This window comes from Camelina sativa, chromosome 14 (assembly GCF_030686135.1).
Source record: "Camelina sativa cultivar CO46 ecotype springtype chromosome 14, ASM3068613v1".
Taxonomy (NCBI): domain Eukaryota; kingdom Viridiplantae; phylum Streptophyta; class Magnoliopsida; order Brassicales; family Brassicaceae; genus Camelina; species Camelina sativa.
Window position 1 is genome coordinate 16,738,172 of NC_141893.1, and position 27,997 is coordinate 16,766,168.

The 27,997-nt window shown below is 35.9% G+C and overlaps 5 protein-coding genes, 1 non-coding gene and 1 pseudogene across 7 annotated transcripts; 5 read left to right on the top strand and 2 right to left on the bottom strand.

Annotated features, from left to right (window-relative positions):
- Nucleotides 1-16,121: 16,121 nt before the first annotated feature.
- LOC104741882 (transcription factor MYC2) lies at nt 16,122-18,787 on the top strand. The gene has a single exon (XM_010462809.3). The coding sequence runs from the start codon at nt 16,687-16,689 to the stop codon at nt 18,556-18,558; it is 1,872 nt and encodes a 623-aa protein (XP_010461111.2). The 5' UTR covers nt 16,122-16,686; the 3' UTR covers nt 18,559-18,787.
- A 202-nt stretch (nt 18,788-18,989) lies between these two features.
- On the top strand, nt 18,990-20,781 carry LOC104741881 (phytyl ester synthase 2, chloroplastic pseudogene; annotated as a pseudogene). Its single transcript, XR_015580798.1, has 5 exons — nt 18,990-19,088; nt 19,140-19,270; nt 19,399-19,953; nt 20,070-20,346; nt 20,445-20,781. The product of XR_015580798.1 is annotated as a phytyl ester synthase 2, chloroplastic pseudogene (transcript).
- Nucleotides 20,782-22,039: 1,258 nt separating this feature from the next.
- On the bottom strand, nt 22,040-23,275 carry LOC104741880 (uncharacterized). The gene is made up of 2 exons (XM_010462805.3): nt 23,074-23,275; nt 22,040-22,696 (listed from the first exon to the last, which is right to left on the bottom strand). The coding sequence occupies exon 2, from the start codon at nt 22,681-22,683 to the stop codon at nt 22,261-22,263; it is 423 nt and encodes a 140-aa protein (XP_010461107.1). The 5' UTR covers nt 22,684-22,696; nt 23,074-23,275; the 3' UTR covers nt 22,040-22,260.
- Nucleotides 23,276-23,293: 18 nt separating this feature from the next.
- On the top strand, nt 23,294-23,378 carry TRNAM-CAU (transfer RNA methionine (anticodon CAU)). The gene is given in 2 exon segments: nt 23,294-23,331; nt 23,343-23,378. It is a non-coding gene; the product is annotated as a tRNA-Met (tRNA).
- A 13-nt stretch (nt 23,379-23,391) lies between these two features.
- Nucleotides 23,392-24,764, top strand: LOC104741879 (protein HAIKU1-like). Its single transcript, XM_010462804.2, has one exon. The coding sequence runs from the start codon at nt 23,822-23,824 to the stop codon at nt 24,635-24,637; it is 816 nt and encodes a 271-aa protein (XP_010461106.1). The 5' UTR covers nt 23,392-23,821; the 3' UTR covers nt 24,638-24,764.
- Nucleotides 24,765-25,546: 782 nt separating this feature from the next.
- LOC104743741 (VQ motif-containing protein 5-like) lies at nt 25,547-26,342 on the top strand. The gene has a single exon (XM_010464789.2). The coding sequence runs from the start codon at nt 25,659-25,661 to the stop codon at nt 26,340-26,342; it is 684 nt and encodes a 227-aa protein (XP_010463091.1). The 5' UTR covers nt 25,547-25,658.
- A 235-nt stretch (nt 26,343-26,577) lies between these two features.
- LOC104741883 (TPD1 protein homolog 1-like) lies at nt 26,578-27,564 on the bottom strand. The gene is made up of 3 exons (XM_010462810.3): nt 27,385-27,564; nt 27,169-27,291; nt 26,578-26,995 (listed from the first exon to the last, which is right to left on the bottom strand). Exons 1-3 carry the CDS (start codon nt 27,455-27,457, stop codon nt 26,658-26,660), a joined length of 534 nt encoding a protein of 177 aa, XP_010461112.1. The 5' UTR covers nt 27,458-27,564; the 3' UTR covers nt 26,578-26,657.
- Between the last annotated feature and the right edge of the window lie 433 nt (nt 27,565-27,997).

The window sequence follows — 27,997 nt, forward strand, 5'->3', positions numbered from 1 at the left end:
TTAGCATTATTTGTTACGAATAAAAGATATTCTAGTACGCAAAATCAGCTCAATTTTAAACTCTTTTGAATAATTAATATTTTTATTGATTAACATCAAAAATAAAATCAGATCCTATATATACATAGCTCATCACGATTTATCTTCAGGGAAAAACAATTATGAGCTAAACACCTTTTTCATAATAAACAATTGTAGCCATGAGTGAAAGGTATATTTCTCTACGTATTTTGAAGTTTATTAGTTTCAATTTGTATCACTGTTCTTTTAGTTTGTGTAAATTGTTTATTTTGTGGTTTAGAAGATCAAGCTTTTTTATATCGATAAAACATTTTAACTATTAGTAAGTAAAGCAAAAGTGCATGTGTTTGAAATTATTGGTGTTTTCTTTTCTGTTTTGCTTATATTTGAATGGTATGTTTTGTAAATCAGAAACAAGCGAAGCAAAAATGGAAACACTTGTCCATCATCAAGTTCTAAGGGACAATCAAAGGGAAAAGCTAAAGCTACAGAGGATCCTAAGGTATTTGTTTTATACAATTTTAAATGTATTATGTATATATATATATATATATTTCACCACATTTATGTTTAGCTTATACACTTTAAATTGTGCAGTACGTATGGAGTCCTAGATATACCGAAATATTTCTCGAACTTGTGAACATGGAGTTAAAATCAAAAAGCTATGTCACAAGAGTACCTGACAAATCGGGAAAAGCAAAAATTGTGGAAAAGTTTTTTGAACTGACGGGAGCTAAGTTGACTTGGAAGCCTCAAATGAAAAATCGACTCGACTATATGCGGCTTTTATGGCAATGTAACCGCGAACTATGTAAACGCACTGGTATTGCGGTTAATTCCATAACCGGAAAGATAGATATGTCGGAGCTTTGGTGGCGAGAGAGTCCAGGTGAGTTTAAAACATATGAACATACAGTCTTGATCACCACATATTTACATATTTTATAATTACTTCTATCATTATATGTTAGGAATTTGGGAAAAATGGCAAGTACGTACGAGTGTTGCAAAGCAAGCCTCTTCCATGCAAAGAGATATTCGATCAAATTTATAGTCAACATAATGTGGAGCAGGATGAACGTTATTCGCCGCACACTCTACGCGCACACCTCGAACAAAATTTAAATGAAGGACATACTGGTGATGACATAGAAGTGAATGAAGCTTCCGACGATAATGGGAGTCAATTTCCTTTAGAGCTAACATCTGATGAGGACCTTCCACAAGCTGATCCATCACCGCTACCCACTACTAATGAACAAGCACGGAGTTCTCCTTCCCGTACAAATAGATCAAACTTGGGTGTTCGGAAGAGCACCAGTAGACGTACCAATCGAAGAAGAATCAGCTTTGAGACTCAAGTTAAAACAGGGTTTCAACGTCTTGAAGAGTCTCGTACAGGTTTATTGGATGTCTTAAGGTCACGACATAATCCAAAAGCCACTTTTGGAGATGCTTTGGCTGAATTAGAAATATTGGCCATTGAACCAATGGGAAAGTTTTGGTGGGAAGCAAATAGGTTGTTGATGAACGACGAAGACGTTCGTGATGGATTTATGAAATTACGGAATGAAGAGAACAAAATTCATTTCTTGGAAAAGCTTGTTGGCGTTGATAGATATGGTTATCCGTGTGATAATATCAATTTAAGAGGTACAAGCAGCTTCACAACTCCCTATGTTCCAGCCACTCATTCACAAATGGCGGGAATAAATGCTAATGCTTCGACGAGTTTATACCCCGGATATGGAATGTCTGATGGTTCTTCAGGGGCTAGCTTTTCGACTTTGCTTAGATTGTCTCCCCGAACTCAATAAACGAAACATGCATGCGTTCGTTGTTGTTCTATGTTCTAGCCTTCTAGGATTTAATATTTTTATTTTTATTTTTATTTTTATTTTAATGCTCTTGCTAATAAAAGAATGTAATCGAATAATTTTGTTTTTCATGGTTTTTTATCTAATAAATCTGTTTAATTATTTAATTATCTTTATTATGTTTATAGTTTATAATTATCATTTAAAGAAATAATGTAACAAACAAATGTTTGACGAATTCTATTTATTTATTTATTTTCTTTTGGAAAATTAACTTTTACATGAATTATTAATGTTCAATATTTTTTTGTTTAGAGAATCTAGGAAATTCAAAAACTAAATCCATTCAATTAGATAATTTGTTACGAATAGAAGATACTCATGTACGTAAAATCAGTCCCTATTACAAATACACAATGCTCTCACCAAGCTTTATCTTCACAAAAATATTGGTTTAACTTTTCTTATCAAAAACAATCGAAGTCATGAGTGAAAGGTAATATCTCTAGCTCCCTATGTATTTTGATTTGTATTAGACTCCTATTGTTTAGTTTCAGTGACTTGATTAGTTAGCAAACGCTATTTTAAGTTAGTGTTAGTTTCTCGTTTGGTTTCATTAACTTGCTGTATCTTTGTCATTTAGAAGTTCAAGTTTTTAAATATCCATCAAATAAACATTTAATTATTAGTAGTAAAACAAGTGAAGCAATCATGGTGTTTAGAATGAATGGTGTTTTTTTTTTTCAAATCAGAAATAAACGAAAGGCTGGTCCATCATCAAGTTCTAAAGCTACGGAGGATTCTAAGGTATTATTTTGTTTTCTACAATTTTATATGTATATATATATATGTCAAACAATTTTATACGTATATGTATATATATTAATATCTCAACATTGGTTTTTTCTAGGTATTTCGTATTGCAGAATTACATTTGAGAGGTATTGAAAATCTATCATATGAAGAAATAGCTGAACTGATTTTACTTGAAGAAGCTGAAATCTTAGAGACCGACATTTCTCCATTGATGGAATATTATGGCAAATTCTTCTGCAAAGAACCAGAAACTCAAGATAGAGGCAGTGGATGGGCCATGATTCGAAAGCAAATCTATGCTAGTGAAATTTCATGTCGAAAGCTGGTACGAATGAATACAGTGGCATTTCAGCGTTTGTGTGAAATATTACAAGGGAGGTATAGCTTACAAGACACTCAAAATATGGCTGTTGATGAGAGTGTTGCAATCTTTCTTATGATTTGTGGCCAGAATGACTCTCAAGGTGACATTGGTCTAAGGTTTGGTCATGCACAAGAAACAATATGTCGGAAGTTTCATGAAGTTCTTGGAGCAATGGAACGAATGGCTGTGGACTACATACGACCAAGAACTACCCAAGAACTTGAAGCTATATCAAACCGTCTACAAAGAGATAAACGTTATTGGCCTTACTTTAGTGGATTCATAGGAGCTTTAGACGGGACTCATGTACCTGTTATGGTGACTCCAGGACAAGAAACCATTAGATTTGTGAACCGCAAAGGAAGTACGAGTCTCAATGTCTTGGCAATGTGCGACTTTGATTGCTTTTCACATATTGCTTTGTTGGTATGGCGGGATCAGCTCATGATGCGCGTGTGTTATCAACAGCGATTCGTGATGATCCTATGTTTCCTACCCCTGCAGAAGGCAAATACTATCTTGTAGATTCTGGTTATGCCAACAAACGTGGATATTTGGCTCCGTATAGAAAGCAAAGTAATGTTGGCACAAGGTATCATCTACAAGAGTTTTTCTCTGGTGAGCCGCCAAGGAATAGCAAGGAGATGTTTAACAGATGGCATGCATCCCTTCGCTCAGTCATTGAACGTACATTTGGAGTTTGGAAGAAAAAATGGAGAGTTTTAAATGAATTTCCAAGGTATAATATTGCAGTAAAAAGACGTGTTATATTTGCTACAATGGGACTTCATAATTTTATTCGCAAGAATAATATTGAAGATGATGACTTTGAAGAAGCTGATAAAGATAGTGATGTTTCATATGGGCAGCAAAATGTTAATGATGATGTGAATGATGATCAAGGTATTAGAGTGGAAGAAGAAACACACGATGGAAATTATATGAAGATCGTCCGCGATCAAATTGCTGAGCAAATATGGTCTGCAAGTCGACGTAGTGTTCGTCAGCAACGTTAGATTTTATTTTATATAATATTTTGTAATAAAATATTTATTTCCAAATATGAATTAATAATATATTAGTTTTTTTATTTTTTTTTAATTTCTTATATTTAAATATATAATTTAGTTATATATATAATTTCTGATACTATTATAAATAGATTTTTAATATTATATTTTTGTATTCAGCTATTCAACTTAATGGTCACCATTTAGCATACTAATTTATTTCTCTGCAGTTTTTTCAGCTCGTTCAATTCCTTCACCTCATTTTGATGGTTCAGCTCATTTTTATTCAGTCCATCATTATTCAACCTATTCAGCTGGTTCAGTTTGTTAATCACGATTTGCAGCCTTTGTATAACTTCCAGCTTATAATTTATAGAAACTTTTTAATCTATTTTCGTTTTGGTTGGACCACAGAAAAATTTCAACTCCAAGTTATATATATATATATGTATATATTCTAATTCTTACTCAAAAATGTAGAAACTTTTAAAGAGACAAACAAGATGTTCTTTAAAAACGTGTCTCATTAAAATCATGAATTTGTTCCATACCAATACCATACTGTCTAGCCTACGATCTCCTCTACATGTATTTTACAAACACATCTTATCACTTAGAAACATAATGTTTTTTAACAAGATTTGATTTACTGTTCTTCTTTTGACACCATTGATTTTGATATTGTTCGTTTCCACTAGATATTTTCTCTATACAGAAGTGTCAACGTAGGAAGTAGTGGACACCTACCACAAAAGGGTCACACGTAAAAATGGCCAATCTTTCTGACACAACCATATGTGGATGACAATTTCATCACGTGTATTAATAAGTTTTGTAATATATGTCAAAAATAAATAAAAAAATCCATTAATTAGCACTGTTAAGACATTATCATATTAAAGCCTGAGAATTGGTATGGTAGGGTATAAGATTTGTGTGGAAACAATTAAAACGAGTCTCTTCTCTTTTTACCGAAACCGGGACCAACATTTTTAGTCTTATAGATTTTGTGAATTGGTTGGTACGTAGGTAGCATCGTTGTTAATCGTATAAATCTAGTTTTTGAGAGGTTGTTGGTTAGTCGAGTCTTAACTGACGCAATTATTGATTTAATACACTGATTTAAAACACAAAAATAATAGATTGGTTCGACGATTACTTAATTGGTTCAATAAATAGTGATACCAAAAAATCATTATATTTAGCAAATTTAACGGTTTGTAGCTCATTTCTTCAAACTTTATTTTTGTCGGCAATCTCTCTGTACGTATTAATGAAAAGAAAAACAATATAAGAAAACATATTAAAAGACTGGACAAAAATCCTTATAAAGAAAAGACACTCTCGTAAAAGGAAAAATCTTTAAAACTTTGTTATATATATATATATATATATATATTTTAGAAAGATAGAAATTTGTATTTAAACCAATATATCCTAGGACTTTTCCCGTTTAAATGAGCTGAACTCAACTGAAATTGTATTGAATTTTTGAACTGAAAGAATATAAACTAATTCGAATTATTCAATTATTTCATAAATTAATATATTTTAACTGAAATAATTACGAATTAATTTAAGGCATTAAGGTATTGTTTATATCTACAAAAAAATTACAATATATACATATTGTTTATATTTACAATAAAGAAAAATATTAATTTACACGTATAAAGAAATAAAAACTGTATATGAATTATTACGTTTCTTTGGATGCTGTACAATAGAATTGTTGGGTAAGAAGATAAAATGGTAAACGAAGGCAAACATCTCAATATATAGTAAAGGAGATAACATATTTCGGCAAATATAGAACACGAAAAAATCTTGACTAGCTGACGACGAAACCAGGAAATGGACATATCTCTAGGAAAAAGGTGTTATGGTGGTCACAAGATTGTTTCTTCTTCTTTTTTTCTCTTATCTTTTATAGATCATTGACATTTGACATAAATTTTTCATATTATTCTATTACAAAATATAAATGGTAGGAAAGTAGTGATAATTATATATTTATATAACTCATTTGTATATTTTGGGTTAGAACTATATTTTATAGCCGGTCGAATTTGTTTGTTCGGCGAAATTTTTATGTCAATGATTTTTGCTTTTGTCATATAGCCAATGAATATTGAAGAGTAAAGACACTTCTACTCGATGGTGAACCTATATTTCATTCATTAGGCAGTACAGACGGTCTAGGCACGGTGGCCTTGGGATCAGATGACCACCCAATATAGGTGTATTCGAGTATCCATATGATGAGATTTAGTATATCTTAAGAAAATTGGTTAGGACATGAGTAAACGTTGTACAAAATTTATAAATATCCTCACAATTTAATATTTCTGAATTGTTTCTATCTTAAACAAAGTGTAACACCCGCGAATCAAATTGTAGAAATTCGGTAAAGGTGTTGATCGATACAGGTATTGGTATCGATCGATACTTTATGCGGATTGGTCAAATCGGTTCAATTTTAAATTCTCCAATTTACGTGGTTGGTCTAAAGGAGCCCTAGACGCGAGTATAAAAGAGAAAACTCGACTTCCTTCATCTCTTTAGCCGTTTTTGACACTTCTAGAGAGAAAATGAGAAGAGAGAGTTTTCCGAAGAGCGTTTTTGAGTTTTTGGAGATTTTTGTCTCTGTTGGTGAGTTTTCTTCCTGTAGAGTGAGTTTTCAAGGCTAAGGACGTGTGGGAAGGGTGTTATGGTGCTAGCTTCGTCGTTTGGGGCTTAGATCTCTTGTTTTGGCAAAGGTGAATGCATGACCATGACTTATCTAAGCTAAGATCTCTGTTTCTATAATTTTGAGTGTTATGTGATTGTTTTCCTTTGAATTATATGCATATTTGTGGCTCATGAGGGTTGGATTCGTTCCTGAGATCGTGTGGGACGAATTGGAGAATTTTGGAGGCGAGATTCAGAGTTTCTGATCGAGGAGAAGTGATGGTTGGCAAGAGTGTCGATCAACACAAGGAGTGTGTCGGTCGACACCAATGCGAAGACGGCGCGAGAAACCTATGAGCATCGATAGGCGCCATGTGGAGGTGTCGGTCGATGCAATTAGAGATTTTGGGAATAACAAGGAGGCATCGATCAACATAAGGTGTGTGTTGGTCGACACCAGAGGATTCGACACATGTCGATCGACACCATCTTTCAGAAGCGGCTGATCTTGTGATTGTTTTGTGTATTGTCTGGCTTGTTTTGTTTTTTTATGGATTGTGGTATGAGGAGATCTTATTGCTTGTGTGTATAGCCCAATAGATGGAAGGATTGCCTTACTAAGTATTTCTGGTAATACTTACGTCTCTATTTTGTGTTGTGGCACAGGTAAAGGCAAAGTGTGATCGTGGAATCAGGGCTATGAAGGGGAGGATGTTCTAGAGGCTTGGTTGATTGCTTTGTGTCTCTGATATGATGATAGAGTAGAACTTAACTGTCTAGAACGGATTGTTGTTGGTTATTTGATATTCATTTTGTCCGTTTAATGACATGAGTTATGTTGGTTATGTTATCCATTGTTGTTTGATTGAGGTTAGGTTGCTAGTGAGTATGTGATAACTAGTTACTAGGATATTAAAAAGAAAAAAACGGATCGGATTATTTCACAAAATTTGTTGAACAATGCAAGGATGCTCAATCGGAAAGAAAATCTGCAGCCGTATTACAAAATTAGGATGAAGCTATGCAACAATGAACAATTTTTGAGTATGGGCGTTGGCCCTCCAGATCATTACTTTTCCATTCATTTGTTTTGTTGTTTTTTCACCTTTTTAAACTTCAAAAACCTTTCAGCATTTTATATCTCCATACTAAGAGTGTATTTTCCAAAAGATAAAAAATTTCTCCAATCACTTTTGAAATTAGTATTTCTATTAACAGAATATTTGATCTAAATTTTAATCAGAGCAAGTTTAAATGGCAAAAGAGCATACTATACCCAGTTGCAGTCTATCTTTTGGTATATGAACGTGATGATAATAATTTTTGGTGTGTCGCATCACATCCTAATGTATCTAACGTGGCGAAGCGTTCACCGAACGCACTTCTTCTATATATATGGTTGATTAACCCAAGTAAGAACTTGGCTAGAAAACATTTTTCCAATTAATTAGTTTTTTTAATTATAACAACATTCTCCACTATATAATTATAACAGTACTCTTATATCGCATAAATATTATTTTATCATTTTCAAAAATATACGTGATAATAAATTTGTCCACTTTAAAAGAAATAAAGTTCATTAAAATTTAGTGGAATCTTTAAAAGTGTGGTGTAGATAGAATTGTGTCAAATAGTTTTCACAACGTGCTACAAATGTAATGGAAAATCAAATATATATACAAAAATAATGAAAACAAATGCACAATCATTTTCTTTATGGGCCGCCGTAACAAGACCCCCTCACAAGACGACAACATGTTCGTTATCAAACTATTTTTTGAAATAAATAATACTAGATTTAGATCCGTAATTTCTTTTAACTATATTATAATTTTAAAATAAAATATAATTTATATGATTATTTTTAAAAGTTTTTTGGATAAAACATTATGCAATAAAATCTAGTAAGTTTTAATTATGATGGCTTGAAAGACATATATTTTATAAGTTTTCTATTGTTAATTTTGTAATTTCATGTATGAGAAATAGTTATGTTTGTTGTTTGTTTTTATTTTAATTTTCGAACATGTTTGGTGAAAGTTTTTTAATATGACCCGTGCTTTAGTAAGATTTTATTTTCAACCGCAAAATAAGATCTCGGAAATCACGATTAAATATGATAAATTGCAAAGATTTTATTCCTTTTTACGCCTAAAAATATATTTTTATGCCTAACAGTATATTTGGTAACAATATATGGAATACTAAAGATTTTATTTTGGAAATTGTATAAATTATTGAAATATTCTCTTTAAGAAGATTCTTTGGGATATTCTTAAGTGTATTTATATAACTCATAGATTGACCAATTAATCTATAACCTTTTTTGTAACCAACCTATATATTTAATCTATTTAACCTATTTTGTAACCAACTTATAAAAATTATATAGTCTACAAAAAAGTTGTGTACTTCTGTTTTATTATATAGGGAATGGCAAAAATATCAGTGTTGTTTTTTTTCTTTTTCTTTTTAATTATCGTAAGTTTCAAAATGATAGAAAAATTAATCTGAAGTGTTACATGATTATTTATTATTATTTTATTATAGTGTTAAAAACTAACTTCATATGTTTTCTTTTTTTTTTGGACAAAACTTCATATGTTTATTTTTGAAAATATTTTTTACAAAACTAATTACCTTTTTAATATATATATTTTAAAAAAAATTCTGCTTTAGATCACTAAATGTGAAAAAAGAATTATTAGTTTCTCTATTAGAATTTATAATATCAAATATATTCTCATTTTTAACATGTTTAAAATGACTGTATCCGGATTCTCAATCCTTGCACTGGAACCACAAGAAACAATCTCACTAGAACCCCATAATTCCCACGAGACAACCGGCGTAGAAATTGCTCATTACAAAAACTCCAACAAATACACCAACCCCATCTCATCTAGTTACTGAGTCACACAACCAACCATCCCTAGCGACCGAGTAACAAGAGAGGTGGACTGAAATATTTGATTTCGTCTAGCCACGGACAACCTTCTCCACGACTACTACGTTTCACTATCAACTCCTCCAGTATCGATTGGCACCTCTACCTGGTGTCAATCGTCACCCAATGAACCACTTGTGATCCAACACACATGGTGTCGATCGACACTCCCCTGGTGTCGATCAACACCGACGCCCACAGCATCACTTCCGTCGATCTCTCCTCATCCAAACGTAACTCCTGTTATTCTCCTATGACCCAAACACACAACAAAATGTTGGTGTCGACCCACATCACCTTGGTCTCGCTCGACACCCCAACATTATCACCAAAGGTCTATGTTAACCTCCGGCTAATTCACAAACTATCCACCAATCCACCGCTGGATATGAAACCTATAGCACCACAAAGCTTTCCACCAAATTTCAGCCAAATTGAACTCCGTTTCATCCTCCAAACGTTGCCTCGAATTTGTTATCTCGGACCAATCCGCGCTGTCTGTACGTAAGTGTTGGTATCGACCAACACCACCATGGTGTCGAACGAAACCAACCCAGAAACCACAATTTAGGCTTCTCCTTCAGCCCCTTTTGGCCGCAAAAACCTAACTCTCCATAATACTCACTTCCCATACGAATAATCACAAACAATATATCCTCACAAGGCAACAACTAAGGAAAACAACCCATGAATTCTTCTCAGTCAATCTTACCCATCACAAATCCACCACAATCATCCCAAAACCCTAGATAAGCCTAACATCAACCACTTACCTTGGTTTAGGGACAAAATCTGAGGACACAACATCATCAATTCCCTTCATTCCCATCCCCAAAACCATCTCCTCACCTCCCTAACCTCCGAAGACACCCAAATCTCTCTTCTATTCTCTAGGACAAGAAAATGGCTGGGAAGGGAACCCCAAAGCGAAGAGGGCATTCACCTTTTATAGGGAAAGTTTAGGGTTCCTCCAAAACCGCTAAACTACACAAAACCGGAAAAAGAACCAAACCGTCTAACCCAAAACGTCGTTAGTGTCGACTGGCACCCCTTGGTGTCGCACGACACCAAACACACAAACGTTTCTAAGTTACGGGCGTTAAATTATTATTGAGTTAATTGTTTTAAATATTTTTTTTGGAATGGAAAAAGTAAAACTGACTGATCTCCTTTTTTTTTTGTGCAAACCTCTTATTCATTCATTTAAGCAGGCAAATGAGTACAATGTTTAAAGGTTTAGCCAACAAAGGGCAAGATACAAGAAGAATACAAGCAGACTTAAGGGTAGATAAAAGGTATAGAAAGTTCGACCACATATCCAAAAAATGTTAAAAACTTGAGCAAAGAAGTAACAAATCACAAGGGAATCAAATGGGAGTCGAATCCACGTTCATAAGCAGGGTGGGAACATGGTGCATAGTCCTTATCACTTGACAGTGGGACATTAAGAAGGACTCCATAACCAATAGTCCTTATCACTGATGCCTCTGCAGATAGAATTAAATCATTCACAAAGCAAATGTGGGACAATTGAGATCCTGTTCTTGATATCTTAATCGGCTTCCACTCTTTCCGCATAACCGAGTCATCAATCAAATGGCATAATTTCGCCATACATAAGACAAATAAGTAAGGAGACAAAGGATCTCCCTGCCGTAACCCACACAATGGCTTAAATGATTCCGTCTTTTCCCCATTCCATAACAGGGTCATAGACGACCTGTAACACACTGCATTATCAAGTGCACCCATACCTCTGAGAAACCAACAACCTTCAACGTATATTCAAGGAAGTCCCCTCTGATCCTATCGTACGCCTTCTCCAAATCCAACTTCAGGAGCATCCATCCCTTCCTACCCTTCTTCCTTCTCATAGAGTGTACCGCCTCTTGCACGACTATTATATTATTCAAACTCAGCCGACCTGGGATAAAGCTTGTCTGGGCTGGACCAAAAACTCGAGTCATAACTCCTTTCAGTCTTTCAACCATGGCTTTCGTAATTGTTTTAAATAACACATTACACGAGCTAATTGGCCGAAACTGAGCAATCCTCTCTGGCTTAACCACCTTCGGTATCAACACTACAACTGCATCATTGAGCTCAGGTGGTAAAACTCCTATTCGAAAAAATTCCAACACAAGACGTGTGATAGATTCTCCCACCACATCCCAATTTTTCTGATAGAAGACTGGTTGAAAGCCATCCAGACCAGGAGCTTTGTACGGCCCATGCTTCTGATAGCCTTCTCTACTTCCAGTCCCGAGAAAGGCTTACTCAAGACTACCTGATCCTCATGAGATATCCGCATAAAGCCATCTGACGAGAGGCTCTCCACCACTGGGTCAACATCCTCAAGAGAATATAATCTCTTATAATAGTCTAACGCTAGCGCCTCCAACTCCTCACCATCAGAGACCCAAGCCCCAACATCATTCTTGAGCATCTCAATCCTATTACGCCTCCTTCTAATGATGGTCGACGCATGAAAGTAACTTGTGTTACGGTCCCCATAAACAATCCACTTCTCCCTGGATTTTTGAAACCAGAGGAGTTTTTCTTGCTCTAAGACCAAGTCAAACTCTCCCTGAAGTTCAGCTTCCCGACTTAACAGATCATCTATATGATTGGTCTCCAAAGTCTGCACTACTTTTAACTCAGTTATTAACTTCTCCTTTTTCTTCTGAACATCACCAAACACTTCCTTATTCCACTTACGCAATGTCCTCTGCAACCCTTTCAGTGTGGCTTGCATATTAATGCTACCATCCCACGAGTTAACCAACATATCTTTAAACCCTAGATGAGTCAACCAGATTGCCTCAAACCTAAACGGACGTCTTAGAGGATTCTTCTTCCCCTCTCGTGATAACTGAATATACAATGGCACATGATCCGATGCCAGGAAAGAAAGGTGAGTAACCGTAGCATCTTACCATTGTATACGTGTCTGAGCACAACATACAACCCTATATGAGCGATTTTTATTATCTGATCTGAATCTGAGCATCCCTCCCTCGGCTTCTGCATTTTCCACTCATTTTCTCTACTTTGCTTCTTCAATTAGAGAGGAGAAGGAAACATAGCTTTTAGGCATAGAAGCAAGCATTTTGACAACTAAATCAAAGTTAGTTTTGCCTTCTCCTAATGCTCTCATTTGATTTGCTACAGCTTGGATCCTGTCAAAATATGCTTTGATCTTTTCTCCTTCTTTCATTTTCAGATTTTCAAACTCTCTTCTTAGAGATTGAAGTTTAACAGTTTTGACTTTTTCATTACCTTGGTAGGATTGCTCCAAGATTTTCCAGGTTTGATGTGCTTAAGTTGCAGAGAGGACTTTATCAAAGATGATGTCTGCAACAACATGCTGAATGAGTTGAAGTGCAGCAATCTCTTTGGTTTTAAGAGCCTTCCAGTTTCCAGTAGTTTTTCCTTTTTCTTTGGTTTTGAGTTGTATGTAGGTTCGGCTTGTTACTGCATCTTTGAAAGCATCCCAGAGATCTTTATTCATGAGTGTAGTTTTCATTCTTGCAGACCAGAACTTGTAACTCAGGCAAAGACTGCAAGAAGTTGAGATGATTGCAGGTTCATCACCATCTCTCTTGTTTTCTTTTCTGGTTTTTTCTTTGGTAAATTTTGTTCTGACTTTCACTTTTTCTTGTTTCTTGCTTTAACAGGCAAAGGCTCCTAGGATCAAGTTGAGCTCTGATACCATGTTGAACTCTTGCTCCTAATTTCTCAAGCATTGTGTAGCCTCCATTGTCTGCCAATATGGCTGCAATGGTTTTCATGTCTACAAATTTCGACGACTCCAAGGATTTGGATACAACGATCGAAAAAGTTTCTAAATGTTCTACAACTTTCATTCAAGTCTACCGTGACTATGGAGGGGGAGAGAGAGATAGATGTATATGACTTTAGAGAGGATTCTTGCCTTGTGTAGAAAGGAAAAATAAAAAACAAAACAGAGCAGCTTCATACTTGTTTTTTGAAATAGGAATAGATAAGTTCTTAGCTTTGGTTTATGTACAGTTGTTACTGCAATATATGAAACATAGAGACAACTGAAACAACTCATTGGTCTTTTTTTCAACTTTTAATTCCTATTTGTCTAATCTCACGAGTCTTTTTGCCTTTTCTAGTTTTCTTCTATTTCTCTTCATCACAATCTTCTCTTTTCACCTATGTAACATATCCATTAAAAGTTAAATCAGGACTCTTATTTAGTATTCTCTACTACTATATCAAGTTTGAGTTTCATATTTACTATCTCTGTCTTTAACAAGTTTGAGTTTCATATTTACTATCAAATTTCAAAAAACAGTTTTTTCAAAAATAAGAAACCTAAAATTAGAATTTACCATTGGAGGAGAAAATTTTAACTAAGAGATCATTGATTCTTATTTACAAAACAATACACAATTAATTCTAAAAAAATTCAAACAGTATATAAAAATATATAAGATCCTCAATATATGAACCCCCGTTAATTTTGCTCTAACATAATAACATCGTAAGGCATGGTAACTAAATACTGACTCCTCTCTTTGTAATCGAATCGACGGTAACTATTTAAATACGGATGGGATAATATAATCAACATTTATTTACTAGGTAGAAAAATGTTTACGTAAGTACGTATTTGACATATTGGTGGTATATTCTTGTTGTTAGAAATGGTAGGGAATCAAATCTTGAAAGGAAACAAAGAAGATCGAGAAAAACAGAGGACAGAGAAGCATAGTAATACCACGTGGTCCATGTGAATTGTTAAAAAATAAATTGATAAACTGTCCCACCTGCCGTCCAATAGAATAAAAATCAACTTCATATTATCTCGATACAACTATACGCAAGTTGACGTAAATTATGATTTTGATTTTTGAGTTAATGTTAAATTATGAATTATGTAAAAGTTAGACAACCCAGTCCAGTGTTCATTTACTATAATATAATACTCACGCGAAACAGTTACTATTAAAATATATCAAATGATTTTGGTGTAACCTAAGGTTTAAAATAAATAATACGATTGCCAGCTAATTGAAGATAAGCATAACAAATTAAAAAAAGATTGAATTTGTTTGAGGCGTGACTAGTGGGATTCCTCCATCTGCACTTAATCTCCCTTTTAAGCTAGGATATATACAATTTAACACTATAAGAAGAAGAAGAAGAAAATTTTACTTTTAAAACTTTTAACGGGAAATGAAGGAAGTACAACTAATATAATGAAAAGTATAACACACATATCGCACGTTTTCAACTCTATATGATCGAAATATTTGTGTTAGACATGTTTTAAAATCATTTAAAAGTCCCTTAATAAAAATAGCTGAATCGAAAACTTTATGTAAGTTTGTTTATATATGAAAATTAGGAGTGAATTTTTTGTGCGTAGAGGAACTTAATCAACAAAAGAAACCTAGATGTCCCAAGTACGTAGCAAATAATTGTAGGGAGGCTTCGCTTAGGTATTGTAAGGCACTTTTTTCCTTATATACGTTAGCATGCATTAATGTTTCATGGTAGTGTTCCCCAAGGCCCATATGAATTCTGATATCACAAATCGTTTAACCTAAACCTCGTGTAAAAATACATACTCTCAAAATGACTTTACAGTGAACACTAAACATGTTTAACGGTCGACTCGCGACCAACTGTTTGCTCCCTATTCGTAGTTCACAAAAACCGGATGTACCAATAAAATAAGTCAAGGTTTTTGTTAGTAAGAATTATGTCGTCGTAAGAAAGAATTTTAAAAATATAATCTCTTTGATATTAATTTTGTTTTTTTTTCTTTCATTGATGGATTAGGACTTAGGAATAATGGGACCATGATGACATGGTGTACTATTGTGATTTATATATGCATGGATGAAAAGATGCCAAATGATTTATGTTATTCACTCACCTAATCCTTGAATTATTGTTCAACTTTTAATATTGTAAATAAAACAATACAATATATATAACTCGGTTAGCATGTGTTCATCGTGAAATGTGAATGTAACTAATAATAATATAAAAAGTTTCGTCCTTTCGTAAAGCATGTGCTAAATAATATAGCGTTGGTCAAATAAAGAAATAAATTAGTAATTTTGTTTTGTATTCGTCAACAAATTAATTAGTTAAGGAGACAAGAATCATTTTTGGGAGATTGAGATTCGATCTCCCTTGCATTTCACCCTTTTGACATATGACAAACATACATACACAGAAAAATAATAATAGAGACAACCCAATTTTTTGTTTTATAAATTAGCCACGGATCACGTTATACAGATATGTAAATCTCAAAAATAATTAAACTAGGACAAGTAGTGTGTATTTTGATCATTGAGATTACAAAATTATACACTTGATGATCTGGTACCCCTGAATGATTTTTATTTAGTGTTTTTCAAAAATATATATATATAAAACATTCTTCATATCTCAATTTATTTTCAAAAAATATGACCTTGTGTTAAAAATATGAACCCTTAATTAAAATTTAAGTAAGAGTAGAATTCTAAAAATTGACATATAGAAAACAATAAAAATTTAAATGGAGAAATAATTTTAAAACTAAAAACAAACTAACAATGTTGTAAAGTTATTGTAAAGTGCATTTCCACTGAGCACTCACAGTCACAGTTCACTCTTTTGGTTATAAAAGAAGCAATCAGTTAAAATCATCAACAGAGCGTGCATCACACGTGCCAACAGCAACCGTACGATCTCACTCACTTCTGGTCTTAACTCTTACCGCGTCGATCCAACAGCCGATGGGGTTAAATCGGGATGGTGAGTTCACCGAAGCTTCTCTCTCTCTACTACAACCATCTACGTGACCCAATCACAACACTCCACGTAATATCCCCGACATGAAAATGACCTATTCACCCTCAAGATCGGTTACACATATAATAATCGCAGACGCACTCCTTTTTTTCTCCATTACGAAGACTTTCTCATCTCTCTCTCTCTAACACACACTCTCTCTCTCTCTCTCAATAAAAACGTGTTTTTTACCGGTCACCGGTTTATGGAATGACTGATTACCGGCTACAACCAACGATGAATCTTTGGACCACCGACGACAACGCTTCTATGATGGAAGCTTTCATAAGCTCCTCCGATATCTCGACCTTATGGCCAATGGCCACGACGACGACAACAACCACGACCGCGACGACGTCAGCTCCGGCGACAGCGATGGATATTCCGGCACCGGCGGGATTCAACCAGGAGACACTCCAGCAACGTTTACAAGCTTTGATTGAAGGAACAAACGAAGGCTGGACCTACGCTATTTTCTGGCAGCCGTCTTACGATTTCTCCGGCGCCTCCGTGCTCGGATGGGGAGATGGTTATTACAAAGGTGAAGAGGATAAAGCAAAGCCGAGGCAGAGATCGAGTTCGCCGCCGTTTTCTACTCCGGCGGATCAGGAGTACCGTAAAAAGGTGTTGCGTGAGCTTAATTCGTTGATCTCCGGCGGTGTTGCTCCGTCCGATGACGCCGTTGATGAGGAGGTGACGGATACGGAGTGGTTTTTCTTGGTTTCGATGACTCAGAGCTTCGCTTGCGGCGCGGGTTTGGCGGGCAGAGCGTTTTCCACGGGAAACGCGGTTTGGGTTTCCGGGTCGGATCAGTTATCCGGGTCGGGTTGTGAGCGGGCGAAGCAAGGTGGAGTATTCGGGATGCAGACTATTGCGTGTATTCCTTCGGCGAACGGAGTTGTGGAAGTCGGGTCAACGGAGCAGATCCGACAGAGTTCGGATCTTATTAACAAGGTTCGGGTTCTATTCAACTTGGACGGCGGAGCTGGAGATTTATCGGGTCTTGACTGGAATCTTGACCCGGATCAAGGCGAAAACGACCCGTCTATGTGGATTAATGACCCGATTGGAGCACCTGGGTCAAACGAACCGGGTAACGGAGCTCCAAGTTCTAGCTCCCAGCTTTTTTCAAAGTCTATACAGTTCGAGAACGGTAGCTCGAGTACAATAACCGAAAACCCGAATCCGGATCCGACTCCGAGTCCGGTTCACTCTCAGACCCAGAATCCGAAATTCAGTAACAATTTCTCCCGAGAACTTAACTTCTCGACGTCGAGTTCCACTTTGGTGAAACCAAGATCCGGAGAGATATTAAGCTTCGGCGACGACGGTAAACGGGGCTCCGGAAACCCGGATCCGAGTTCTTATTCGGGTCAAACCCAATTCGAAAACAAAAGAAAAAAGTCACCGAACGAAGACAAAGTCCTATCCTTCGGAGACAAAACCACCGGAGAATCAGATCACTCCGATCTCGAAGCCTCCGTCGTGAAAGAAGTAGCGGTAGAGAAACGTCCCAAGAAACGAGGAAGAAAGCCAGCGAACGGTAGAGAAGAGCCACTCAACCACGTCGAAGCAGAGAGACAAAGACGCGAGAAGCTAAACCAGCGTTTCTACGCGTTACGAGCGGTCGTACCAAACGTTTCTAAGATGGACAAAGCTTCACTGCTCGGCGACGCCATCGCTTACATCAACGAGCTCAAATCGAAGGTGGTGAAAACAGAGTCAGAGAAACTACAGATCAAGAACCAGCTCGAGGAAGTGAAACTAGAGCTCGCCGGAAGAAAAGCTAGCGCTGGTTGTGGAGATATGTCGTCGTCGACGTGTTCTTCGATCAAACCGGTGGGGATGGAGATTGAAGTCAAGATAATTGGTTGGGACGCGATGATTAGAGTTGAATCGAGTAAGAGGAATCATCCCGCGGCGAGGTTGATGGCGGCGTTGATGGATTTGGAGCTTGAGGTGAACCACGCGAGCATGTCGGTGGTTAACGATCTGATGATTCAACAAGCGACGGTGAAGATGGGATTTAGGATCTATACGCAAGAACAGCTCCGAGCTAGTTTGATTTCAAAAATCGGTTAAAAAGGGTGTGTTTTGAGAGTTTAGAAAAGTTATGGGATCAAATCATAATTAAATTTGCTTTAGCGGGTTCAGTAGTTTTATAGATTTTAGTTCCTTTTTGGTAAGAAAGAACTTAAAAATAGAGCAACAAGTTTCTTTTGCTCTATTCTTGAGTGTCTGTATCGTTGTTGTTGTATCTCCCCAATGTGTAAACGTGTATATATATATATATATGAGTAATTATGTGTTAGTTACTAGTAGTAACTTACTACAAATGGTCCATGATCACTGATTTGTTTTGTACATATGGTCTACAATGTCTCTCGTGACACATTAACCCTAGGAGAGAGACAAATCGTAAGCAAGTAAGTAGTTACGTCGTGAGGGAGAGACATTATTGACCATATAACAACCTTAGGGGTTCAACACAAATGGGGGGATATGTTTGAAACATGTACGTGGAGAAGAAGAAATTAAAGCCTTGTGTCCGCCAATTAAGTTTACACACGGTGGAGCTAGAGTCCCATCAAGGTGATGATTCTTCTGATCAAGTATTGATACTAGTTACACTTCAACTATCTCTTTTACGTGTCTCACGTTAGGAGGACGGCGTAGATCTGGCTAAACCCATCAAGTGTACTTGTTTTTATCGTCGTGGGAAGTCTCATGATCACATTACGGATTACATTATGCCTACCACATATGAGTTAAAACAACAAATAGACGATGACCGGTGAGAAACTGCCCCACTAATTGCTCTGAGAGACTTATCTTTAGTTTTTCTCTCTGTTTAGCAAAAAAAATCAGACTACTACGTAAAAAAGTTATACTGAATACGGAATGATAAATTCTGTAGTGCAGATTGTTAGTGGATGGTACTTTATCAACTCTAGAAGACGGAACACTTGTAAGGAGCCTCGAAGGATTACCTTTAGAGGGACCTGTTCTGTACGTTGGCTATCACATGCTAATGGGATTTGATTTGATTACAATGGTAACTCAAATCATGAAAGAGAGGAATATCCACCTGCGGGGTTTGATACATCCGATGGTTTTCAAGAATCTCCAAGACTCATTAGTCGACACGCAGATGTTTGACAAATATAAAATAATGGGTGGAGTTCCAGTCTCTAGTTTCAGTATCTACAAACTACTGCGTGAAAAGGCTCATGTGCTTTTGTATCTCGGAGGTGTCCGTGAAGTTACATACAAAGGTTATGTATATAGTTTTCACACGGTTTCTGCTTTCTTGGAAATTTTGATTTATTTTAGAGGCTTTTAATGTATAGAGTGACTTTGCAGGGTGAAGAATACAAGCTGTTTTGGCCACAACGATCTGAGTTTGTGAGAGTTGCATCTATATTTGAAGCCAAAATCGTTCCTTTTGGTGTTGTTGGAGTAGACGACATCTGCCAAGTAAGCTTTCTCTACTCTCTATTCTGCCTCCTATATGTTTACACGTTAGCAAGAGGCAGAAGCAGTGTCTCTGTATTCAAAATGACGATAACTCTATAACTTTGAATGATACTCAGCTTGTCCTGGATTCCAATGATCAAAGGGAAATCCCTATCTTGAAGGATTTAGTTGAAAAGGCTACAAAGGACACTGGCAACATAAGGTGTATCATATTACACACTATTTTTATATAGATTGTTCTCGTAATCTTTCAAGTTATATGAACACTGATTTTGAATGTCAGGGAAAGAGACGAGAGCGAATTGGGAAACCAAGATATCTGCATCCCAGGAGTTGTACCTAAGAATCCAGGGAGGTTCTACTATTACTTTGGCAAACCAATAGAAACAGCAGGTATATACTATATACGCATATAATCTAAATGTATCCTCTCTAGTCTCTACATCAAATCACTGACCTCAATGATGGCGGGTTTTCTTATTTCATGGCAGGTAAGGAGAAAGAGTTGAAAGACAAAGACAAGGCACAAGAGCTTTACTTGCAAGTAAAGTATGAGGTTGAACAACGTCTTGCCTATTTAAAAGTAAAAAGAGAGAGTGATCCTTACAGATACTTGTTGCCAAGGATGTTGTATCAAGCTTCACATGGTTGGTCTTCTGAAATTCCAACGTTTGATCTCTAAAATCTCTCTCTGAATTATATGTACTGTACTGTGTCTATATATGTTGTACACATCTAATCATATGATGTTTAGAGGTTCTAAGTTTCTTTAGAGATCTAAGATCTTTTATTTGGTTCGTGGAAAAATAAGACAACATTTTCATTCAACTGAATATATAAGACATGAATCTATCTATCTATTACTTAGTAAGATGCCAAGTTTTAACTAATCTGTTTAAAATGTGGGTTCTACATTTACATGTTATCAAGTTATAGATGAATTGACGCTTGTTAATACAAGCCTAGTTGCATCTGTGCTTGCTCTATTGTTGTGATCGTTATCCTTTAATAAATTTCCAGTCTTTTGTGTTACTAGTATAATTTTGTAATTTATGTTAAAAGTTTGAAATTGTATAAATACTTAGCATTAATACCAAAAATTACAGATATAAATTCTTTAAACAAATTCGTAGCTGCCATGAAATATCTAAATTGTAAATATCTAAAAATTGTAAATATCTTATCTTTAGGGCTATGATTATTGTTGTATCTTCAGGTAACGTGTATATGACATGAGCAGGTAATATGTGTCAGTGACTCAGTGTTATCAAAGGTATTTAGATGTACATTATCTTCACCATCAACGGTATTCCAATTTACTCAAATTGCCTATAGCTTCTAAAAGGTATAGAGAGCTTTTTACAGTTTGTGATGTTAAAGTTCTTCAATGAAACAACTTCAGAGACGACCCAATACGGTAACGTCGGTAACTGATAAAAATCATAATAATAGCCTAGTCTATGCCAATCCTTGTTAACTTGATAGGATTTGATGTTGTAAATATTGAGACTTGAGAGTATTTACGTAAACACGTCTCTATTTACGTAAAGATGCTTTAAAGAAATCTCTAACTTGTGTGTGCAGCGGATGTTTTTCATGTGCAAGTGAATATTGTGGAGAGTGGAGACAATCACCAAAGTATTCGCCAGAATGTTAAACTTTTATTCTTGATCTGATTAACGACATCTGGTGGTAAGATGTTTTGTAGAAGATGGAAATATAGTAATGAAAATATAGGTTTAGAAGTTTTTAGAAACTATCGATTACAAGTTAAGCAAAACACAAGAGTATAAGTAAAAAATAAACAATTAGATGTCAAAAATATACATGATCATTTCTGTTTTTTTGGTCATTACTATTCTTAAGTATCATCATTTTACTTAATTACTTTTGCTTTTTAGTAATTAACTAAAAATAAACAATTATCTGTGATAAAAAAAAAATACATTAAAACCTCTATAAATACTGTGAGAACAGTTTATGACATGTACTTGTAATGTTTAGTTTCTCACTTTTTATATACAGTTTTCTTTAATCTCAGTGTGATAATGTTTCGTCATGGCTAATCAATAAAACACAACACACATGATAAAACCTTCGTATACTACATGGATCTTTCGAATACAAAACACTCACAGACAAGAAAGAGCAAATCACTCTACTTTTGCTAGATCATTTCCAATTTCTACAAAAATAGAAATATTGAAAAAAAATTTGTAATCTCAAATCTGCTTTGTTTGTGGCATTTCTCTATTCCTCAATCACCCTTGCAAGATCCCTCTAGCAACCTGACGATTCCTCAAGAAATCAAGATTTCTTCTTTCTAGCATCAGCTTTCCAATCTCTTTGATGCCTCCTTATCTTCCGTTTAACCAACTCACAAGAACCATCTTGAGCCTTGTTCACAATCAAATGAGCTCTTCTAGCTTCTTTTTTCCAATCTCTATCGCAGTAAACACGCCGCACAAAGTTGTCAACATAACAACCACCACTAGGTCCATTAAACTCTAGCTCCTCCTCCTCTTCTTCTTCTTCTTCTTCCAGTTGTCCCATTGTCTCAAACGAGAGACTCCCATCTATACCCGCTTCTTCCCTCATCCTCTTCCTCGCTCTGTACCTACGTTGTCTTTCTCTGTTCTTCATCCGACGAATCATGACTTCATCTTTGTCTATCAACCCTTCTTTCTCATCAATGCTCAAACCATTACTCATCTCTCCTACAATTCCCATTTTTACTCAAAACCTTCACCAAAAAAAAACTGATTACTATAAGCAATCTTAAAAAGGTAATGCATTTAAAGGACGAATCTTTTAACTCTATAAAACCCTAGGAGATTAATTCCACAAGCTTAAGGCACAAAACAAAACACACACAAAAATGTAAACTTTTTTCACTAGATTCGTTAGAATAGCAATCAACCAAAATTAGCAAATCTATACAGTAAAGACTGTGTTTTTTTGTCTTTTCTTTGCTTTCAAGTTGAGGAAACAGAGAAGTTTGATACCCTATCGATGATTAGGTTAAAGAGGGCTAAACCCCATAAACTACAAATCTCAGTGATTGATTTACAATAAGAGAAGAATCATGAAAACGAAAACCAAAATCAATAAAGGTCATACCTTTCAACTGTTATGTGTGCCTCTCAGGTGAACAAAAGATACTAAAGTAGCGATTCGGTTCCTCTGCTTTGGAGCATATGAACGAGAGAGAGAGAGAGAGAGTGGTTGTTTATGAGTTTTCTGTCTAAAAATTGATGAAAAAAAGAGGCATCTTGACGAAGAAGATCTTGGAAGATCATTTTTGTATGAATAGATTATGAGTGAACTCAACTAACAAAATGGGGTGGTGGCGCAGTTGGCTAGCGCGTAGGTCTCATAGCTACTGAGTGATCCTGAGGTCGAGAGTTCGAGCCTCTCTCACCCCATTTCCTTTTCTTTTTTAATGAACCATTTCACTAAAACCTCCATTTGATAAAAAAAAAAAAAAAAAAATTAAGAGCTTTTTTCTTCAATTCGTCTCTTTCTCTTTCTCTCTACACTGAGTTTAACTGAGCGATTTGACCTAAAAATCAGATCTTTGTGATTCGATTTTTCCTCAGGTGAAAAAGGCGTGAATTTGATTGTTAGCGCGTTCGATTATAGATGTTTAAGAGTTGTGAACACTTGCTGATTCGGTTTTAGATGCATATTTGGGTAAAGGGTGACGGCTAGATGCCTAGATTCACTAGTTTTAAGGTTCAAAGGTGTGAAAGAGTGAGTCTTTAGCTGATTTAGGATGATCTTCGGATCCTGTTTGTGTTGCGTACTTTGTTCCTCAGCTTGAGTTTCAGTCTTTCAGACATTGTGGTTTTAGATCAGAATTTGTGAGATGGATAGGTCTTGGAATAATGATCAGTTAGGTGTGAATAAGATTGGAAAGAACATAAAGAAGATTCCTTTACACCAACCCGATTTCTCATATGGTATTGGTATCGCTTCGGCAAGGCCTCAACCGCGACCACAAGTTTACAACATAGTTGGTGAGAATGACTTTAGAAGCGTTGTTGTTCAACAGCTAACTCCATCGCGTGACAATTTAGCTCATCCTCAGCAGAATACTCCATTCCGGAAAATTAGGCCACCGGCTCTAACCCATGATCCACCTCGTGTTGCGGCTCAACCAACTCATGAGTTACTTGTGAGACCACCAATGCAGCCTTATATGCATCATGGAGAACAATTGTTGTCCAAAACAGTTGAGTCCCCTGTCTCGGTGTATATGCACTGTCTTCAAAGCTCACTAGGAGATTCAGGACCTATTGGAAACCAAATGCAGTCATCTCATGAGTATCAACCGCACTCACAGTGGAAAAGTCAAGCTCAACCGCACCAACCACCACAATCACATAATCATCATTCGCCACGGTTCAGTGGTGCTGCACGCGACAAGCCCATTTTGCCTACTCCTCCTAGGTTCAACAGTCCGCCACAGCAGATATATAATAATAGTCTTCACACTCCAAGTCCAAGATTCAACGGTCGTGGGATATTACCCACTCCTACAAGAGGCTCAACATTCTCATCCATGGGTCAACCTGGAATTCTTGGTCCGGGCTCTAATCGTCAGCATCCTGCATCTTCTGGTCTTGTTTTCCCATCATCACCGTATGGGCTTTTCCCAAACTCTAGTCCAAGATATAGATAACTCTTCTTCACTCTACTCTTTAGGTTACTAGTGTCTTTGTACTATGAAAGGGGTTGAAATGACTAGAAAATGGAACTCCAATCAACTCGTTTGCTTCCTTATTATACACCAATCCTCTTCTGCTTCACTATGACATTGTACCACTACGTAGCTTACATCATTTCTTGCTATGCACGAGAACCTAACATCAACCACGGGTTATATTCATCCTTTCTTGCTATATTGATCCACGGGGTCCCTATTTCATCTTCTGATCTTCTTGCCTCTTCTACTTTCTCGGGCGTCGTACACATAAATCGTCATCTAGACTTGTGTAGTGATTGATAGATAACGCATAGTTTTCTCCTTGAAACACCTAAACCAAAAATATAGCATGCCCACACTTTTTTCATTAGCACCGTTAACTACTTTGTCGAAACGTTATAATTCATATCACCTTAAGATACTTCCGATATTAGTATTATTACTATTAATACTCATTTATATAAAAATATTCAAAAAAAGATAAGATTTTCGATGGTTAATATTTTGAGTGTCAAATGGAAACAAATTCTTGTATTAAAAATGATATCATATGCAAAAAAAAAGGTATTTAATGCATAAAATCCTAGAAAATAAGAGTTTAAGGGGTTTGATGAATCTACAAATATTTTACATGATATCAATGGAAACAAACTCATGCAAAAATAAAATTATAAAAAGAAATAAAATATATATATATATATATATATAAAGGAGAGAACATGTAAAAATGACAGAAAAATAGAAATTTTTTTATAAAAATATATAAATAGTTAAATACCTTTCACTTAAACTGAAATAAAAATAGAAAACAGGTAGAGAGATACAGGTATTAAATTTGAATGCGTTTTATTATTGAAATAAATCAAGAACTAAAAGTGCAAAAAATCAGGAATTTAAAATCAATCATGATGTATATGACAAGGAAATATTGTATATATATAATGTAAATGTGTGTAAAATTTTTAGTGACAGTTTCTTCTTTGCTAAAAAAAAAGCTATGTATCAGCAGCGACCACGAAATGATTACTCGAGAGTGAACAACATGCGGAAGAGTAACTTCGACTTACTACACGCTAGATCTAACGCCGTTCATCAGCCACCGCAACCACAACCTCAGACACAAGTGTACATCATAGACAAGAACGACTTCAAGAGCCTTGTTCAGAAACTAACGAGTTTAGAATCATGTGAGCGTTTACCTCAAAACCATCAGAAGATTATACCAGAGCCGATAAACCGGACCTCATCGGTTCCTCCAAGTTCAATGTCGGCGGCTCAAGAGGATCCTGATGTCTCATTGTATATGCGTTATCTTCAAAGCTGCTTACTCGAAGAATCATCAGGATCTAATATTATTGGAGACCAATTCCAACAACCATTTGATGATGATAAGTATGAATCTCACATGCTGGTTCAAGCTCCTACGCAATCAGTGCTACAGTACAATGGTTTTGAACCGGTCATCATACCTAGTAGCAATACTTTCCCCTCTTCCTGGTTCAATGGCTCGCCCCAACATATGCAGCATGATGCTTCCTTACTACAATCTACAAGAGTTGATTATGCACAACCACTTAACTTCACATTTTCGTCTATGACTCAACCTGGAGGCTTTGGTCCGGATCTAGACTGTGTTAGTCTTGATGAGATTTTTGATGTCCCATACGAAATAAATTCATAATTTAGTTTCCCAATCGTGAATAATAAATTTAAATTATTACTCTAATGTTTTCCTTATTTTCAATATCATAGAAATGTTAATAAATTATAATTAGAACCTGATCCTTCTCTCTCTTCATGTATCTCTGTCTGGTTGTAAACAAAACCGGACACAAGTTGGCTTACAAAGAGTTATAAACACACAAATTCAAATATTCAATCCCCAAGATTCTTGGTTTAATGAAATTGAAACACAGTTCGAAAAAAATATATCATTAGCTGAGTCTTGCTTGCATACAAACTAGTGGAAACTACCAAACTTGGTATTTATCTAGAATTAGAAGCAAGAGACTGAAGAAACAGAGAGAGGGTAAGAGAAGCTGTTAGCATACTGAAAGGAGAGTGTCTGTCCAGGACCAAGAGGTTGACCGTCGTTAACCAGACAATCATCATAGCAGAGTCGCCTGAAAACTCTAGGGTTAACCAGTCTAACTGAGCTGAACCAGCCACAACTGACGTGGATCTCCGCGATATTGCAATCCGAGACACAGGCGTTGAAGATCTCAACTGTGTATGCAGGAACTCCACTTGGAAGTGGGTTTGTTGTGCCTTGAAAGAGAACAATATCGTCTTTTGAGCAATCTTGTCCGATCCTGTTGGTCCCGTCGCCAATGTCTGAAAATGTATATGAAGATGTGTCGTTTTAGGTTCTTTATACATAAAAACAGTAATATTGATCTTTCAGTTGATATGTTAAGCCAACATGTGTCTTAAGGGCTTTCTAAAACACAAAAACAGAGACAAAACTTAATGGATATGAGAAGCCAAACAGTGTGTCTATGTAGTACCAGGAGAGAGCAGAAGCTTTCTAGAAAGGGCGGTGCGGTTTTTGGAAATGGAAATGAAGGTTCTTGTACTGAGAGCAATGCCTCTTTCATCACTGGAACCTTCCAATTCAGTGGCCTTCACAGCTGCAACATTAACAAAACTCGAAAAAAGAATCGGTGTATGATAAGAAGAAGAAAAGAGAGAGAGATGGATATTATAGATAAGAAAGAACTTACACAGAGAAAGAGACAGAAACATTCCAAGAACTATGAAGAAGAGCCAGTGTTGGAATTGGTAGATGTGTTCCATTCTCTAGCACTGGCCAAAAGATGTGGAGGGCTTCTTCTCTGTTCTAGTTAGATGGAGACGTTTTTTTATACAAGGGTATAATACACATGCATGGTAGAGAGAGTTGAGAGAAGAATCTTAATAAATGGAAGTTTGTGATTGCATGCATGTCTGCTGCTTCTTCCATAAGGGTATGGACCAATACCCTGTTTCATCTCAAAATCTATCTGCCTCGAGATTCAGAAGAAACATAACTATTACCAAAATTTTGTTAAAAGTTTTGAAAAAAGGGCTGACAAAAAGTAGCTGAAGTCATTAATATTAAGCAGAACCGTGAAATACCTATCAGCAAATGAGAGTTATCACAATATGGAAACCAACCTTGTTTACAAGAAGTGGAGAATTATAACAAGTCAACGAAGTCTCAACATTTTCCAAAAATCTTTTAATAGTTACAGAGAGCAAAAGCAGGAAAAATATAGCAGGTATAGACTATAGAGAAGTGGTCTTTCTAGGCCTAGTCAAAAGAGAAGAAATAACTGTAGAGTAAGAAAGGAGCTT

Bases quoted from the DNA above. Each gene is read 5' to 3' on its own strand.
- LOC104741882 (XM_010462809.3), top strand. From the start codon at position 16,687: ATGACTGATTACCGGCTACAACCAACGATGAATCTTTGGACCACCGAC.
- LOC104741880 (XM_010462805.3), bottom strand. From the start codon at position 22,683: ATGGGAATTGTAGGAGAGATGAGTAATGGTTTGAGCATTGATGAGAAA.
- LOC104741879 (XM_010462804.2), top strand. From the start codon at position 23,822: ATGGATAGGTCTTGGAATAATGATCAGTTAGGTGTGAATAAGATTGGA.
- LOC104743741 (XM_010464789.2), top strand. From the start codon at position 25,659: ATGTATCAGCAGCGACCACGAAATGATTACTCGAGAGTGAACAACATG.
- LOC104741883 (XM_010462810.3), bottom strand. From the start codon at position 27,457: ATGGAACACATCTACCAATTCCAACACTGGCTCTTCTTCATAGTTCTT. The intron at 27,292-27,384 runs GTAAGTTCTTTC...TTAATGTTGCAG, and splicing joins GTTTCTGTCTCTTTCTCTGT to CTGTGAAGGCCACTGAATTG. The intron at 26,996-27,168 runs GTACTACATAGA...ATACATTTTCAG, and splicing joins AAAGCTTCTGCTCTCTCCTG to ACATTGGCGACGGGACCAAC.